Source organism: Meles meles, chromosome 1 (assembly GCF_922984935.1).
Source record: "Meles meles chromosome 1, mMelMel3.1 paternal haplotype, whole genome shotgun sequence".
Taxonomy (NCBI): Eukaryota; Metazoa; Chordata; class Mammalia; order Carnivora; family Mustelidae; genus Meles; species Meles meles.
In genome coordinates, this window is record NC_060066.1 from 19,782,480 (window position 1) to 19,796,519 (window position 14,040).

General features: G+C 41.1%; 1 protein-coding gene across 4 annotated transcripts in view; it reads right to left on the minus strand.

Annotated features, from left to right (window-relative positions):
* Positions 1-14,040, minus strand: part of COL14A1 (collagen type XIV alpha 1 chain) — a 226,161-nt gene that overhangs the window by 111,269 nt on the left and 100,852 nt on the right. For all 4 annotated transcript variants that reach the window (XM_046025660.1, XM_046025646.1, XM_046025653.1 and 1 more), the window contains 4 exons: positions 13,769-13,920; positions 8,212-8,341; positions 5,153-5,275; positions 2,672-2,821 (listed from right to left, as the gene is read on the minus strand). In XM_046025660.1, the coding sequence (XP_045881616.1) occupies positions 2,672-2,821; positions 5,153-5,275; positions 8,212-8,341; positions 13,769-13,920 (555 nt within the window). The remainder of the gene's footprint in view (positions 1-2,671; positions 2,822-5,152; positions 5,276-8,211; positions 8,342-13,768; positions 13,921-14,040) is intronic.

Consider the following 14,040-nt stretch of genomic DNA (forward strand, 5'->3'; position numbering starts at 1 on the left):
CTCTCAAATTCCTCGTATCACTGACATCATATGATAACTGTCTTTCTCTTATTGCCTTATTTTTGCTTAGAGTCTAGATGTCCATCAACAGATGAATGGTTAAAGAAGATGTGGTGCATATATATATATATATATATAATGGAAGACTATGTAGCCATCAAAAAAATGAAATCTTGCCATTTGCAATGATGAGGATGGAACTAGATGGTATTATAATACTTTTATAATAAAAAACATTAAATACCATGTGCACTTATCAACCACTGAAAGAGATGGCTTTTGCTTAAATAAAAGGGACAAGAAAATTGACAAAAAGGAAGTCTTACTCAAACAGGAGCAGTTTCATAAGGACTGGCCTTCAAACATGATTGAAGGAGATGAACATGCTTTTGAAAATGTAAAAATGAAAGATTAACACATTAAAATGATAAAAAAATAAATACACAGATTCCTGTTCATCACAGAATATTTTGATATACAAAAATGACCCACAGAAAGTTATCTGGGGCAGCAATAAAAATAGTGTTTCTCTAATACAAGAAAGGAGTAAATATCTAGCATTTATCATTTAGACCCAAGCACAAAGTAGAAAATTAATATTTACTTTCTCTAATGACCTCTGACTTTTGTCCACATCATTTTCTCTTATTTTTTGCTCTCTTTTTGCTACCTCATATCATAAAAATAGTTTAAAATTACTTTTCAAGATGGTAAAAATAATCTTGTCTAATCAAAATGACATCTTCACATTGATTTTTTCTGTTAGATCAGAGAGAGAAAACCTTTTCCCAAGGCCAAATAAATAAGCCCTCCTGTTCCATTTTTTTAAAAAAAGGAAATCACTGATGATTTATGTCACCATGCTAAATTACACAAACACCTTAAATTAATTTATTTGCATTGTATGGGCTTTTACTTTGTTTGGGAGAAAGAGAGAAAAGAAGAAGCCCATCTAATTTTTACTTTAAGGGCAGAATATAAAATAATTCAATACTCTCTTTTAAGAAATATTTGGAATACCCAATGTATTTATTGAAGAAGAGAAGAGAGACAGAATAGAAGGAGAGAAACAGAGAAAAGAGGATAGAAAGAGACAAGGGAGAGTAGGGAGAAGAGAGGCCAATAAAAAAACAGAGACAGAAAAGGCGGCCCAGAGAGAAAGAGTGATCTAGAGAGGAAAATGAAGATAAGCCAGTGAAGGGAAGAAAGGGGGTGGGAAGATATGCAGGGGATTCTAGAGGCTCCGAGGGTTCCTCATAGAACAACAGGGAAATCCCTTGGAGGTCACATCCCAGTGGACAGAACGGCATCACTTCACCAGCCAAGGACAAGTTCAGAACCACAGGTCAAAGCCAAAATGGATTTGTTGAAGACAATTTCTTTTGAGATTGAATGGATTCTACAATCCAGCCTTTAAGATGTTACCACAATCCATAAAAAAAGATTCAGGAAGCCTCCTAGGATGTACAGCCTGGCTCTATCTAACATGGAGGTGGCCTGGGGTCTGCTTTAATATATGTCCCATTCTGGCATCATCCCATTCATCAGATAAATTACTTGGCGAGGGATGAGAGTGACTTATGGGCCAAGGGTATGAAGCACCATCATTACAATAATAATAATGGTTATTCACGAGTGCTCGCCATAGGGCAGACATTTTACCCTTCACTTCTGTAAGGCTCTCAATCAGTCTGTTATCTTCATTTTAGAGTTGAGAGAACTTGACCTCAGAGAAATTAAGTCATTTGCTCAAGGTGACAGCTGAAATGTCGCAGATTGAAGGCTTCTCCTTTTGACTCTCCTTCTCAGGTGTGGGGCACATGCGTAGCTGAGAGCACACAGCATGATTTTAACAAGCACACAGCCCCACTGTGGTTATTTCCTTTGTTTGTGTATTATCTTTAATGTGTATTAAAAATACCGGTCTTCTGTTTAGGATAATTATGTGAGTTTTGAAAAGTATTTAAGTTTAAAAAAATGTAAGTCGATTTAAAGAAATATATTAAACAGATGGTGTGGCAGGAAAACAAACATGAGGAATATGGAACATACGTGCCGGAGTTTGGAAAACATTGCCTTATACCATGGTTGTCTGGATGTGGTCTATGCCAGTGAGAAGTCCCAGATGGTGTGGAGACAGCATGAAAACCCTTAAAAGGTACAGAAGAAAGTCCTTTTTGTATCTTTTATGGGTGGCAAGTGTGTGTCTGTGTGTGTAGTGTGTGTATGTACACATACGTGTATGTATGTGTCTGTGTGTGCTCATATAAGGGGGGAGGGGCAAAGACTCCCCTTTGAAAAGGCAAACCTCCCTCACCCTCCCCTGCTTCTGGCCCAGCTTTGACTGGCGTTGGCCATGTCAGGCTACAGACTGGTTGGAAAATTTCACCTAATGTGAAAAATGCCAACGGAGACTTTCCAGAAGGAAATCCTATCTGCCACCATCAAGTATATTTAAATGGCAGGTTCTGACATCGGGCTTGCCAACCAGGACGCTGAACTACAGCCCTGAGTGAGGCGCACACCTTTCTTTCCACGAAACACCATCCAGAAAGGTTAATGCTGAGGAAAATAAAAACCAACCGCCAAGTTGAAGTGGGGGTTGAGTTACAGTGAAAGCAAAGCAGCAAAACCACATGCAGGGGCTGAGGCAACAGGACACCAGACTTACTAGTTTTCACCACGCCTGTCAGAGCATCACTGAAGCCCGAGGCCTGAGAGGCAAATATTTTCACATTGTAGTCCATTCCGCTGAGGAGGTTTGTGATAAGAATGGTATTAATGCCAGCTCCCACGAAAGTTTCCAGGGTCGGGCCAGCGACTAAGGGAGAGAAAGAGTGATTTCAGTCACACTGGAATATGAAAAAATGGAAATGCTCCTGACAGGAATTGTACTGGTTGGACTGTGTTTCAGTTGCCCAGGATTACACAGAAGACAAGCAGCAGAGCTGGGATTTGAACTTAGCCCCGTGTCTGGCTCTGAGACTGACACACCATGCTAGGGCTCTTTTTAGGGATCTAGTCCTTTTTCTCAAATACAGTGCTTACTGAGAGGAGCTGGTCCACTTCACAGTCTACTGGGCGCCATTTTGTAAGACCTTCACAGTGGAGCTATTACATTGCCATAGGCTTTGGGGCACTTGGCACACTGAAGAAGTCATTCTCAATTATTCCTTCTCAGACACCCAGGCTTGTCCCCAGCAGGCATGCAAGACGCAGCAGCAGCCAATTTTATGGACACTATGCTGCACTTTGCCCCATGGGGGTCCAGCATAAATGTTACCACTATTAATCCTATCCCCTCCTCTTAGCATTCTTCAGAACCAACAGATGACACTATTATTCCAAGGCCCTTGACCAGCTGGCTTCTTTGGGTCCTTACATTTTCACCACTTTTTCAGCCCAGTGGAGTCTTTGCTTTAGCACTAAAAACATTCCTTGCTAAGTCCCATACAAACTAATTTACTTCCCGCCTTTCCCTATCTGTGCTCATTCTTTAACAGTCTTGAGTTACTACCAAGTTCCTAAAATACTCCTTACTCTACTTCAGAAGCCCCTTCCAACAATGTATTTCTATGTTTCTGTATGTACATGCTATCTCAGTGGTGATTTTCTCATGCACCAGAATCTTAACTCAAATGACCACATACCATTCTTCCACTTGACTTAGAGCAAGATTTCTCAACCTCAGTGCTATGGACATTTTGGGCTGGATACTTTTTAATTCTGGGGTGGTAGGGGCAGGCACTGTGACTCTTAAGATGCTTAATGTTACCTTCCAGAAGCCCAGAGCAGCCCTCTCCTCTCCCAAGTTGTAGCCACCAAAAATCTCTCTGTTGGGCAGCAAAACTGCATCAGTCGACAACCACTGGCCTAAAACAAAGCTATTTTCCCTCAGAGAATCTGATAAATATTTACAAAATGGTCCAAAGCACAGATCTAGCAAGGCTGTTTTATGAATTAACACATGCTTCAGGCCTAGAGAAAAGCAACCAAAAAATTGGTGATGGGTCGCAAAGAATCAGTCTTGAGCCGGCCAAGGCGTCCATGATATATTCTTGCTATTTTATTTTCAGTTCATAGAGATGTTTGTCTGGAGAAATCGGAGGAATGGTATTTTACTTGTATGGGCCTGGATAATAGGACACAATAGAAAAAGCTGAAAAGTGTCCCAGAGGCAAGAACATCTGAGATGACACACTGAGCCTCGTGTACTCTTTGAGGGCAGAGTTTTTTCATGGTCCAAAGAATACTCTTTAAATTTTCTTGCCACATCAGTAAACATCATTAGAGAACCTCTTTCTTATGAATAATCAGAGTCGGAAGCCCAAGTCCAAAAGAAGGACAAGACCCCTCTAATATCTATTTTTAGTTTCCTGTTTAAACTTCACAGAAGTGCTGAAAATCAGGAGTTAATAGTGTAACAAGTGCCTTGTCTCTCCAGACATATGGACCAAGGCCACGATCGCCCTGTTTGTGCCATTCTCCTGCTTTCAGGACAGAAAGATGTGGCAGGTAAGGAGAGGGAGATCCCCTCATCAAGGTGGCTAAGAGGCTGATGGAAAAGTCTTTTACAGCCACAACCTGAGGGGTCTAATGAATTTTATACAGTTTCCTAATTTTATACAGTTTCCAATACAGTTTCCAAAATGACAAGACTAAGAAGTTGGTAAGCCAACTTTTTCCTACTAATCCAAGAAGTCAGTCAACTTTTTTCCCTACTAATCCAAGAAGAGGTAGAAGAGGAATTAGAAATTAGAGACTCTGAATGTTTAGGGCTTACATATCCAATGAGCCATAGAAACTTCCTACTCCCACCTAGTCAAGTATCCTGTGACTGGGTCCTTGTCTGGGGGCGCCTAGGTTAGGTACATAACAAGTATGAATTCTGCTCATAAATGAGCCCAGTCATTTTTTAGGTGCAGTCATGACTTCATTGTTCTGATAATATCTACCCTAACACTGACCATACAAGGAAAAACAATTTTTTTTTTCAAAAAAGGTAAGGCCCTTCCCACTTCTCGAAACTAATGATAAAAGCAAAGATAGACAGAAAATCAAAACAGAAATGATTTATCTTGACCATTTCAGATGCCTAATCATGGTAACAATTTTTTTTTTTTTTTTTTTTTTTTTACGAAGCGTTACTTACCGCTAACAGGTTTGTAGACAATCCTATAGCCCTTTACAGGAGAAGACGGGGGATCCCATGTGATGCGCAGCCTGTTATACCATTCTTCTGAGACCCGTAAGTTTTGGGGACCAGAGGGCGGCACTGAGCAGAGAAAAGGAAAAACAGTGGTTTAGTGTGGTTTCCATCTTAACAAAAGACACTGTTAACAAAGTCCAAGCTAGCATCCCATAATGTTAAGAATGTATTAACACACAGTGTGATTTTGAGAGTCTGGGATTGTTCTAAAAATTAATTGTCTAGAAAATAAATTCTTGTGGTGAAGCACTTCCATGTGAAGATCAGTAGTTCACTGAAGGTCATTCTCATTCCTTTCTTCAGTTTATTTTGAGTGAAACTGAATCGAATCCTGTTTATTAAACAGTTCTGTCTATATACCACTGTGTTCCACTATCAGAGTATGTTTGTACAGCAATATCAAGGGTGCACGCCCAGTGGTAATGATGGTAACTTGAGGAAGGAAGATTCTGGTGATTTTTTTTTTTTTTTTTGCTTTCATCTTCATACTGCTTACATTGTTTGAAACTGTATATTGTTGTTTACCAGTTTTTTATCAAAACATTAAGCCATTGATGTGGAGAGCCTTTTGTAAACCATTGTGCATGTGGACAGATACCGTCATCATCATTTTTGTTACTGTTGATGGAATGGAGCTGTGTTGACTACGGCTTCAAGTGGGAAGACCATCCACTCACACCTTGAAATAATTTTACTATATAGATATTGTTACACGTGGTGATATTTCTGCAACAGGATTTAAGGCATAGTTCTATAGTAAAAGTTTTTATTTGTGTGAGTGCATATATTTGTTCATCATGGAAGTTTTACATATTACGTTAATTTTTTAAAAGATTTTATTTATTTGACAGAGAGAGAGATCACAAGTATGCGGAGAAGCAGGCAGAGAGGGGGAAACAGGCTCCCTGCTGAGCAGAGAGCCCGACGTGGGGCTCCATCCCAGAACCCTGAGACCATGACCTGGGAGGAAGGCAGAGGCTTAACCCACTGAGCCACCCAGGCGCCCCCATATTATGTTAATTTTTAACATAAGACAGTTAAAAGTAGGTCTTTGAGCCCAGGTGAGCAGTAATTAGATGGAGCCCCTTTGCCTTCCCATTGCCTCCCTTCCCCCTTTTTCCCTCCCCTCTCCACAGTGGCAGGGTTTATTGTAACTTTATGGAACACTAGAGTGTTAAAAAATAATCCAAAACCGACTTAAAACTAGAGAATTCACTACGCTCATTTGAAACCAGCAGCTACAGAACTTTAATGACTTGTACACTTCCTTGAAAAACCTACACTTAAGTGCCCAAGCACAGAATTCAGGTCTTGCCACCATTTTGCACTTAGTCATGTATAACTATTCGGTGACTATGGTAGATTAAAGATGGGTGTGGGATTTTTAAACCCCCCTTCTTTCAAATCTGGGTGGTTCTGTGAACACCTCACCCAATAGACTATAGCAGAAGTGACCCTGGGCCAGGGCCAAACATAGCCCTTAACTGTCCTGACAGTTTCCACTTTCCACCTCTTGGAACTCTTGCTCTTAGAGTCCTGAGTCATCACGTAAGACCTATGACTCTCCTGCTGGAACCAGCACACGGCAAGGCTTAGAGACCACATGGAGAGAGAGGCTCAGCTGAGTGCAGCCTTCCAAGTGTCCCGACCAACATGCCAGACATGTGGGTAAAGTTGTGTTGGATCCTTTAGACCAACCCAGTCACCAGGTGACCTTAATCCATACCACATGGAGCAGAATTTCCAGCAACCTGGGCTAATTCCCTGACCTACAAAATCATGCACTAGAATAAAATGGTTCCTATTTGAAGCCACTGGGTCCTGGCGTAGTTCACGCAAGTACAGACGACCACACAGCAATGAAGACAGCTAAGACTCTGTAGTGCCTTTAACCAACGGTGCGCTCCTGGGTACACACTCCTCGCACGACCGTCACAGCCAATTCCCCCAAAACAAACTGAGTGATGGTCCCTCCATGTCACCCAGCACTGCAGGAGCTTTGCATATAAAGGCAAACAGTACGGATGAGGTCCTGGCCTCCCGTGATGTTGCTCTCCAAGGAAGGGAGACAAATACATGAGTCAACAAGAAAATATCAGGTAGTCATTGGTGCCATAATATGATAAAACAACAACAACCAAAACAGCAACCAAAGAACAGGTTGAGGGCTTGGAGAGTGGGACCTACTTTGCAGGGAGTGGTCAGAAAAGTCTGTCAGAAAAGTCTGAGGGGGTGATTTTGAGCTGGAGCCAAAATGATGAGAAAAAGCCCAAAAGGCAAACATCTGGGGAAGGATATCCTGTGTGGGAGGAAGAGCTAGTACATCGGCCCTAAGGCAGAAACAAGCTTAAGATGTCCAGGGAAGAGCAGGAAAGTGGGTACTTTACGGCTGGGGCACTTGTTAGGGGGTGAGGTGGAGGGAACTGGCTGGGTCCAGGTCTTAGAGCACCTCGCAGGGCCGCGGGAAGGCTGTTGGGTTTTATCCCGAGTACAATGGGAGGTCAATGGGAGGCCATTGGGAGGCCTGACACAGAGGTCTGATGTGAGATCATTTGTATTTCGAAAAGCCTCTCGGGCTGCCGGGAGGAGAATGAAGGATCCAAGAGTAAAAGCACTCATTTTAGCGACAGAGAGTGAGGCGCGGATCAGGGCAGAGTCCTCTGAGGAAGACAAGAGGACTGGCTCGCAGGGCACATTTGGGAGAATCAGCAGGACTTGTGATGAATTAGATGTTGGAGGAAGAATGCATAGTTTTTCAAGTCTTTGCTTTTACACACGAGAAAACTGCAGCCCAGGGCAGCTAGGCTCGCCTCGCCCAAATTCATACAGCTTGCCTGGGTGGACGGAGGATTCAAACAGATTTTTTCAGCCTCCCAATCTCTTTTGGTCTTTCCCCCACACCACACCGTGGTTTTCAGGGCACATTGTGGGGGATGGTGGGGGGGCTGGGCGTTTTCAAGGAGCTAGTCAGCTAGCAGGCATGGGAAGAAGGCTTCACTCACAGGTTTTTCCCGGGGCAGAGACGCTGACACCTTCTCCATCATCGTAGATGGGAGTCACCGTGACTTTGTACTCGGTATTGGGAAGCAGAGATTTCAGAAGGAGATTGTTCTGGCTTCCAGGCACCATAACCTGAAGAGAAAAGCAAAGGACCCTGGTCTTAGTTAAGACCTTTGTTCCTGTTGGTCTGCAAATGGAGCACGGCTCTGGGGACTTGGAAAGAAGGAGAAGCAAGGCAACGTGCTTGAACAGCAATGAGAAAAAACGGCATCCATGCAAAAGCATTTGTCTGGAATCGCCCTCACAGCAGCCTTCAGCTTATAACCTCAAAAGCAGGTTTAAATTAGAAGCAATTAGGCTCTGAGGAATAGTCTCGCAGCATCTTTTCAGCATTTGTAAAGTATCCAGAAGTGAGAATCATCATGTCTTTGAAAAGCAGGTGTTTGTAGCTTAGGAGGACTCATTCTATAGCCCAGCCTGCTTATCATTTTTTATTCTACTTCAGTATCCTCTAGAAAATTCAGCCTTCCCTTCTCTCTCTCAGACATAATCGAATCCCAGCACTTTAGGAAAGAATGGAAGCTGGCCAAGAACAAGAGAACCAGGCATTAAATCCGCGTTTTCCAGAGCAAAACATGGTTCCCAGTAAGACTACGAACTGAGGCAGCTTTTTTATTTCTGAAAGGAGATGTCTTCCTCAATCTGAAATCACCATCACTCTACCTCTCAAGGCTGCAAAAACTGAAAGGCAGAGGTGAGGTCCACACCGCACAAGCATCGGTGTAATGTGCCACGTGGCTCCGTGGGGCACGTTCTGGTAACCCCCAGCGAGCACACGGACCAGAAAAGCCACATGTTAGCAATGTTAAAACCACAAGACTCTCTGCCTCTGCTTCGGCAGTCAGACGCTGGCACACCTCAAGGCCATTTGGGGAACTTGATCACGGCTGGAAAAATGCTAAGTAAGATCTAAGAACTGACCCAAACGTGTTTAAAGGAGTCATAAGACTGGGACAGCTGGAGATGCTTTTCTGATTCCAGGCCTGGGTAAAATGCCAGCAGGAAAAGGGCTGTGCTGTCTACTTCTGGATGAGGGAAGGGACCTATAAATCATGGACTAAGCCCTAGGAAGCCTCGAGTTGAACCCAGAAGCAGCTGTTGCTAAGATACTGTTAAGCTCTAAAAGCAATTTTCTAAGATACGCTGTTAAAAAGGAAGTCTGAATTAGGTGCCTTTATAATGAATTAGTACCATTTTACTCCTTGGATGAAAGGAACACTGAAATATCCCACAGGGGTGTGTTGATGTGGACCCGGAAGGGAGTTTTTTTTTTGTTTTGTTTTTTTTTTTAAAGAGCTCTGCTTTTTTCTTGAATGAGTTAGATAAGCCTGGCATTAAGGACACGTAAAGGGAGACTTGCATTATCTCATCAGTGTAGCTTCCTTTAGGGCACTTCTTTTATTTATTTTTTTTAATTAATTAATTAATTAATTTGACAGAGAGATCACAAGTAGGCAGAGAGACAGGCAGAGAGAGAGGGTAAGCAGCCTCCCCACCGAGCAGAGAGCCCGATGCGGTACTCGATCCCAGGACCCTGAGATCATGACCTGAGCTGAAGGCAGAGGCTTAACCCACTGAGCCACCCAGGCGCCTCAGGGCACTTCTTTTAAATAACTCCTCTGAAGCACAGAGCCTGGGCATTTGGTCCAAGCTGCCCGTTTAGCAAACCACCCATGTTGATATTCCTGAAATAAGGTCATCTCTCAAACTGAGAAATGCATGAGCTTGGAACCAATCCCATTTAGACTGTGGAATTCTGAAAAGCAATAGAGCCATTTTGGAGAAATCACTGAGTTTGCTAGGAAGTAGTTGATGTTGTTTGAAATATTCATCCTTTACCCAGCAATTATTATGCACCAGGTGCTACCCTAAGAATTTTAATAAGCAATTCACTCATTCTTCACCACAACACTTTGAGGTAAGGAGTAACCTTACATTAATTTTACATATGGGGGGAAACTGAGGCCCACACAGCTTTTGAGTAAAGAAGCCATCCTGAAATCCTGAATATCTAGCCTGAGCCTTGCTTTAACAACTACACCCTGCTGTATGTGGCTACACCGTCTGAACATTTTTACCCTAATGATATTCATTTCCAAGAAAAAAATGCAAATCTCCTCTTGGGGAATGCAACGTTCCTTCTGCTTGGCCTCTGCTTGTTTGCACAGAGCAGGGTAAAGATGGGCTCTTACTAAAAACAGATGCTGTAGATCACAGCAGATGGCGGTTTTGTTTATAAAACAATTCTATAAAAGATGCTTTATGGTTAAATGAGATGCAAATCTAACCAGTGAACTTTCACGTTTTAAATTTTCTTTTAGAAATGGAACTTCATGTCTGGCTCCATTATGGCCCAAAGCTGTTCGGAGCAGCCTGGATCCCATCAGGAGAAAGAGGGTTCCCTGCATCTCATTGTGTTCCAGCTTATAAAAGTGTGTCTAGACAGTGAGTCAAACACTATCTATGATAGGGGGCTGGGTAACGTTGGCGCTGCTGTTTTAACTCTTATCATTTGAAGACTAATATTTTTATAAAATACAATAAAACAAAATTTCTGAAAAAAATGATCATGTCCTTGGAAGTTGCAGCAATGTCAAATCGCTATAAATATTTCTAAAAACTTAATCTTAATATCCAACTTATCTCATAGGAGACAGAGCCACACACTGAGTCTACGTGTTCTGGAATATTTCTTGCAAATCAGAATTCAGGTCGTGGTTATGGATGTTGACATCTAGGCTCTAGGAAAGTCTGAAATCCTGATCAGCCTTTTACAAATAAAGTGTGTGACCTCCATACACTGACAACAAGTTCAGGGCAAAGTCATTGCGGATCAAGTAGCTTTACTTTCTCCAAGGTCAAAAGCTTTTTATTGGAAATATTTGGCAGATTTGATTAGGTTTAGAAAATATATGGATACTTCACTTACTCAATTGGAAAAGGAAACTAAGTTCTCCTTGTTTTCCACACACTGAAATTTTACTTTGGTCTACTAATGTTACAGACATACACCATTCTCTCATTTGATCATTTCCTTAAGCAAATCTAATCAGCTTTTACAGTTAAGGAAAGTGTGGTAAGATGATAAAAGGCATTTTTCTTATCTGGACACAACACCTTTCTCACTTTTATAATGTGCTGTAGCTCTCTGCCTTTCCCTGTCATGCATTATTACTTAAAGGTATTCCTTTGGTGTTGGGAGTTCAAGGCCTTTAGACTTTGTTACAGATCTGCAACTGCCTGCCCTATTTTTGTTTTATAATCTAAATCTAGATGCACCAACTTTCTGTCTCTAATATAATAATACACTTATGTGGAAGTAACCTTTCCTAAACACTGAGATAGAAATTCTCAATTAATCCTCAGTTGGGTTCCTGAAAAGATACCTGTAAATTAAATGTGCACAAATCCAGTTCAAGTGGGATTTGGTAGAAGAGCTTGATATTAAAGAATTCTACAGTACTTTCTTCAGTTTAGCAAAAACACTTCTGCACAGCAAATAATCACCACCAAATTTATCAGTATTTTTCATTTTTATGAAGGGTTTGCTTAACTGGGGCACATGTGTATTTCAGACCTTTGATCTTTTTTTCCCTTCATGTAGGTGTCCAAGTGTTTCAAAATAAACAGTGTGAAATGAAAGAAACTAGCAAAGGGAATATTATCTAGAGACGACCCAAAGTAAATATTATTATTATTTTACCTTGCATAGCTTACAAGTGCATGAATGAGATTAAATTGTGTCTTTCCAAATTAGCAAGAATAATTTAGCAAGAAGCTTAATATGTTCCTTGGAAAGAGTAGAAACAAAAAACAAAAAACAAAACTCTTACTCTGGGAAGTTTTTATGGTTCTCATTTTTAGGAACTAAATTAAAATACAGGACAATAACAGAGAAAATTAAACATCCAAATTATGTCCCTAGTTACCATTGCTAAGTACAATTTTATTTTGAATTTTTCAATCATGGGTCATTTAAATGTATGATCTGGGTGAATTTATAACTCAACTTGTTTTACTTAAGTGTCTGTTAACTTTCTAAAGTACCCCCAGACCAATTTCATGGACTTTCTGGTTACTCACTGTGGATGTGACTATTCCCAAGAATATCAAGCTCTGTAACAAGTCCTCCATCAGCCTGAAATTAAGTACTTTCCTGAGACAAATCTGGGCTCAAATAATTGATTAGGGAAGCACATAAATAAAAATAATTTTCCATCAAAGGCTTTATACTTAAGGAAGAGAAACAAAGGGTAATAGTGTTATTCTTGAGCAATAATGAATTTGAAGATGTCTTTCCTAGAGTGTCTCAAAATAATGCAGCAGGGACAAGAAATGCAAGTAATGAGGTTAAATAAGGCACAGTCCATGACTAAAAAGAAAAATTTCCTTTAGATGCAAACTGGTCTGGTCTGATGGGAAGCTCATTTCCTGAATGTTTAGGTTCTTGAATAAAAGGAATGATATGGTGTAAATTAAGAAAACACAGGAAGGCCATGACTCAAAGTATAATCAGGTCTCTAATATAGAAAAATGAATTAAATGAAACAAAGAAAACTCAGCATATAACAATTCAAACCCCCTTAGGGAAACACTCATATTTAAGAATAAGTTAGAAATGACTATAAAACTGCTGAAAATGAGTTGATGTCAGTGAAAACATAACTATGTGTTAATGGGTGCTATCCATTAGAAACACTTCAACTATATAAAGACAACCTTTCATGCATGCTTTGCAAAGAAACTTTTAATCCTACTCCCAAGGGCAAAGAAGTTTAGTATATGTGCATATATTAAAAGTTTCTATGTTAGAAGTTTATATATGGGTGTGGTTGATCCTTGAACAACACAGGTGTTAGGGCTGGTGAGTCCCTGCACAGTCCAAAATCCATGTATAACTTTTGACTCCCCTAAAACTTAACTACCAATAGCCTTCTGTTGACCAGAAGCCTTACTGATTTGTGTAAATAGCTGATCAACACATATTTTTGCATGTTGTATGTATTACACAGTGTATCCTTACTATAAAGTCAGCTGGAAAAAAACGTTTATCAAGAAAATCATAAGAGAAAACACATACACAAGACTGTATTGTATTTACTGCAAAAAAGCCACATATAAGCAAGCGCACCTGTGCAATTCAAACCCGTTGTTGTTCAAGGGTCAACTGTATATACACACAGAGACAGGGCACAGTAGACTATGTATGACCTAATTTCGTGCTCCATCGAATTGTCAAGGCAGCGGAAGCAGCATGGGAGACAAGGTTCAGGAGCTTTCTCAATTTGAAGCAAGTTGTATGCAGAGCAAGTTTTGGAGCTAGAGAAGTCATTAAGAAACGAGGAATTAAGTTTGGATGAAGAAAAAACATTAGTTTTGGGAGATGGTAGAGTCACCAAGAAATGAGTCGTCAAGCTTGCACAGATCTCCGGGGACAGCCTCGTTAGGTCTGTTAGTCGGGGAACTGCGTGGTGTCTAGGCAGACGTGCGTATACAGACCGTTCCTATCACTTCTTCCGCATGGTCCCCTTGAGCAGTCAGGTAGGTCACCCTTAACTGCTGCACGTTGCTGTCTGAAATGTCCCATTTTACCCGCAGGCTAGAAGTGGTTTCGTCATCTACAACCAGGTTTCTGATTCCTGTCCGGAAAACTGGAATAAGCACAACCAAGGATTAAAGAACTTTTAACCCAACGTATTCCAAAATGAGCTCTAGAGACCGTGTGTGGACATGGCAACAAATACCACTGATGTATCTCTCTAATGCAGAGC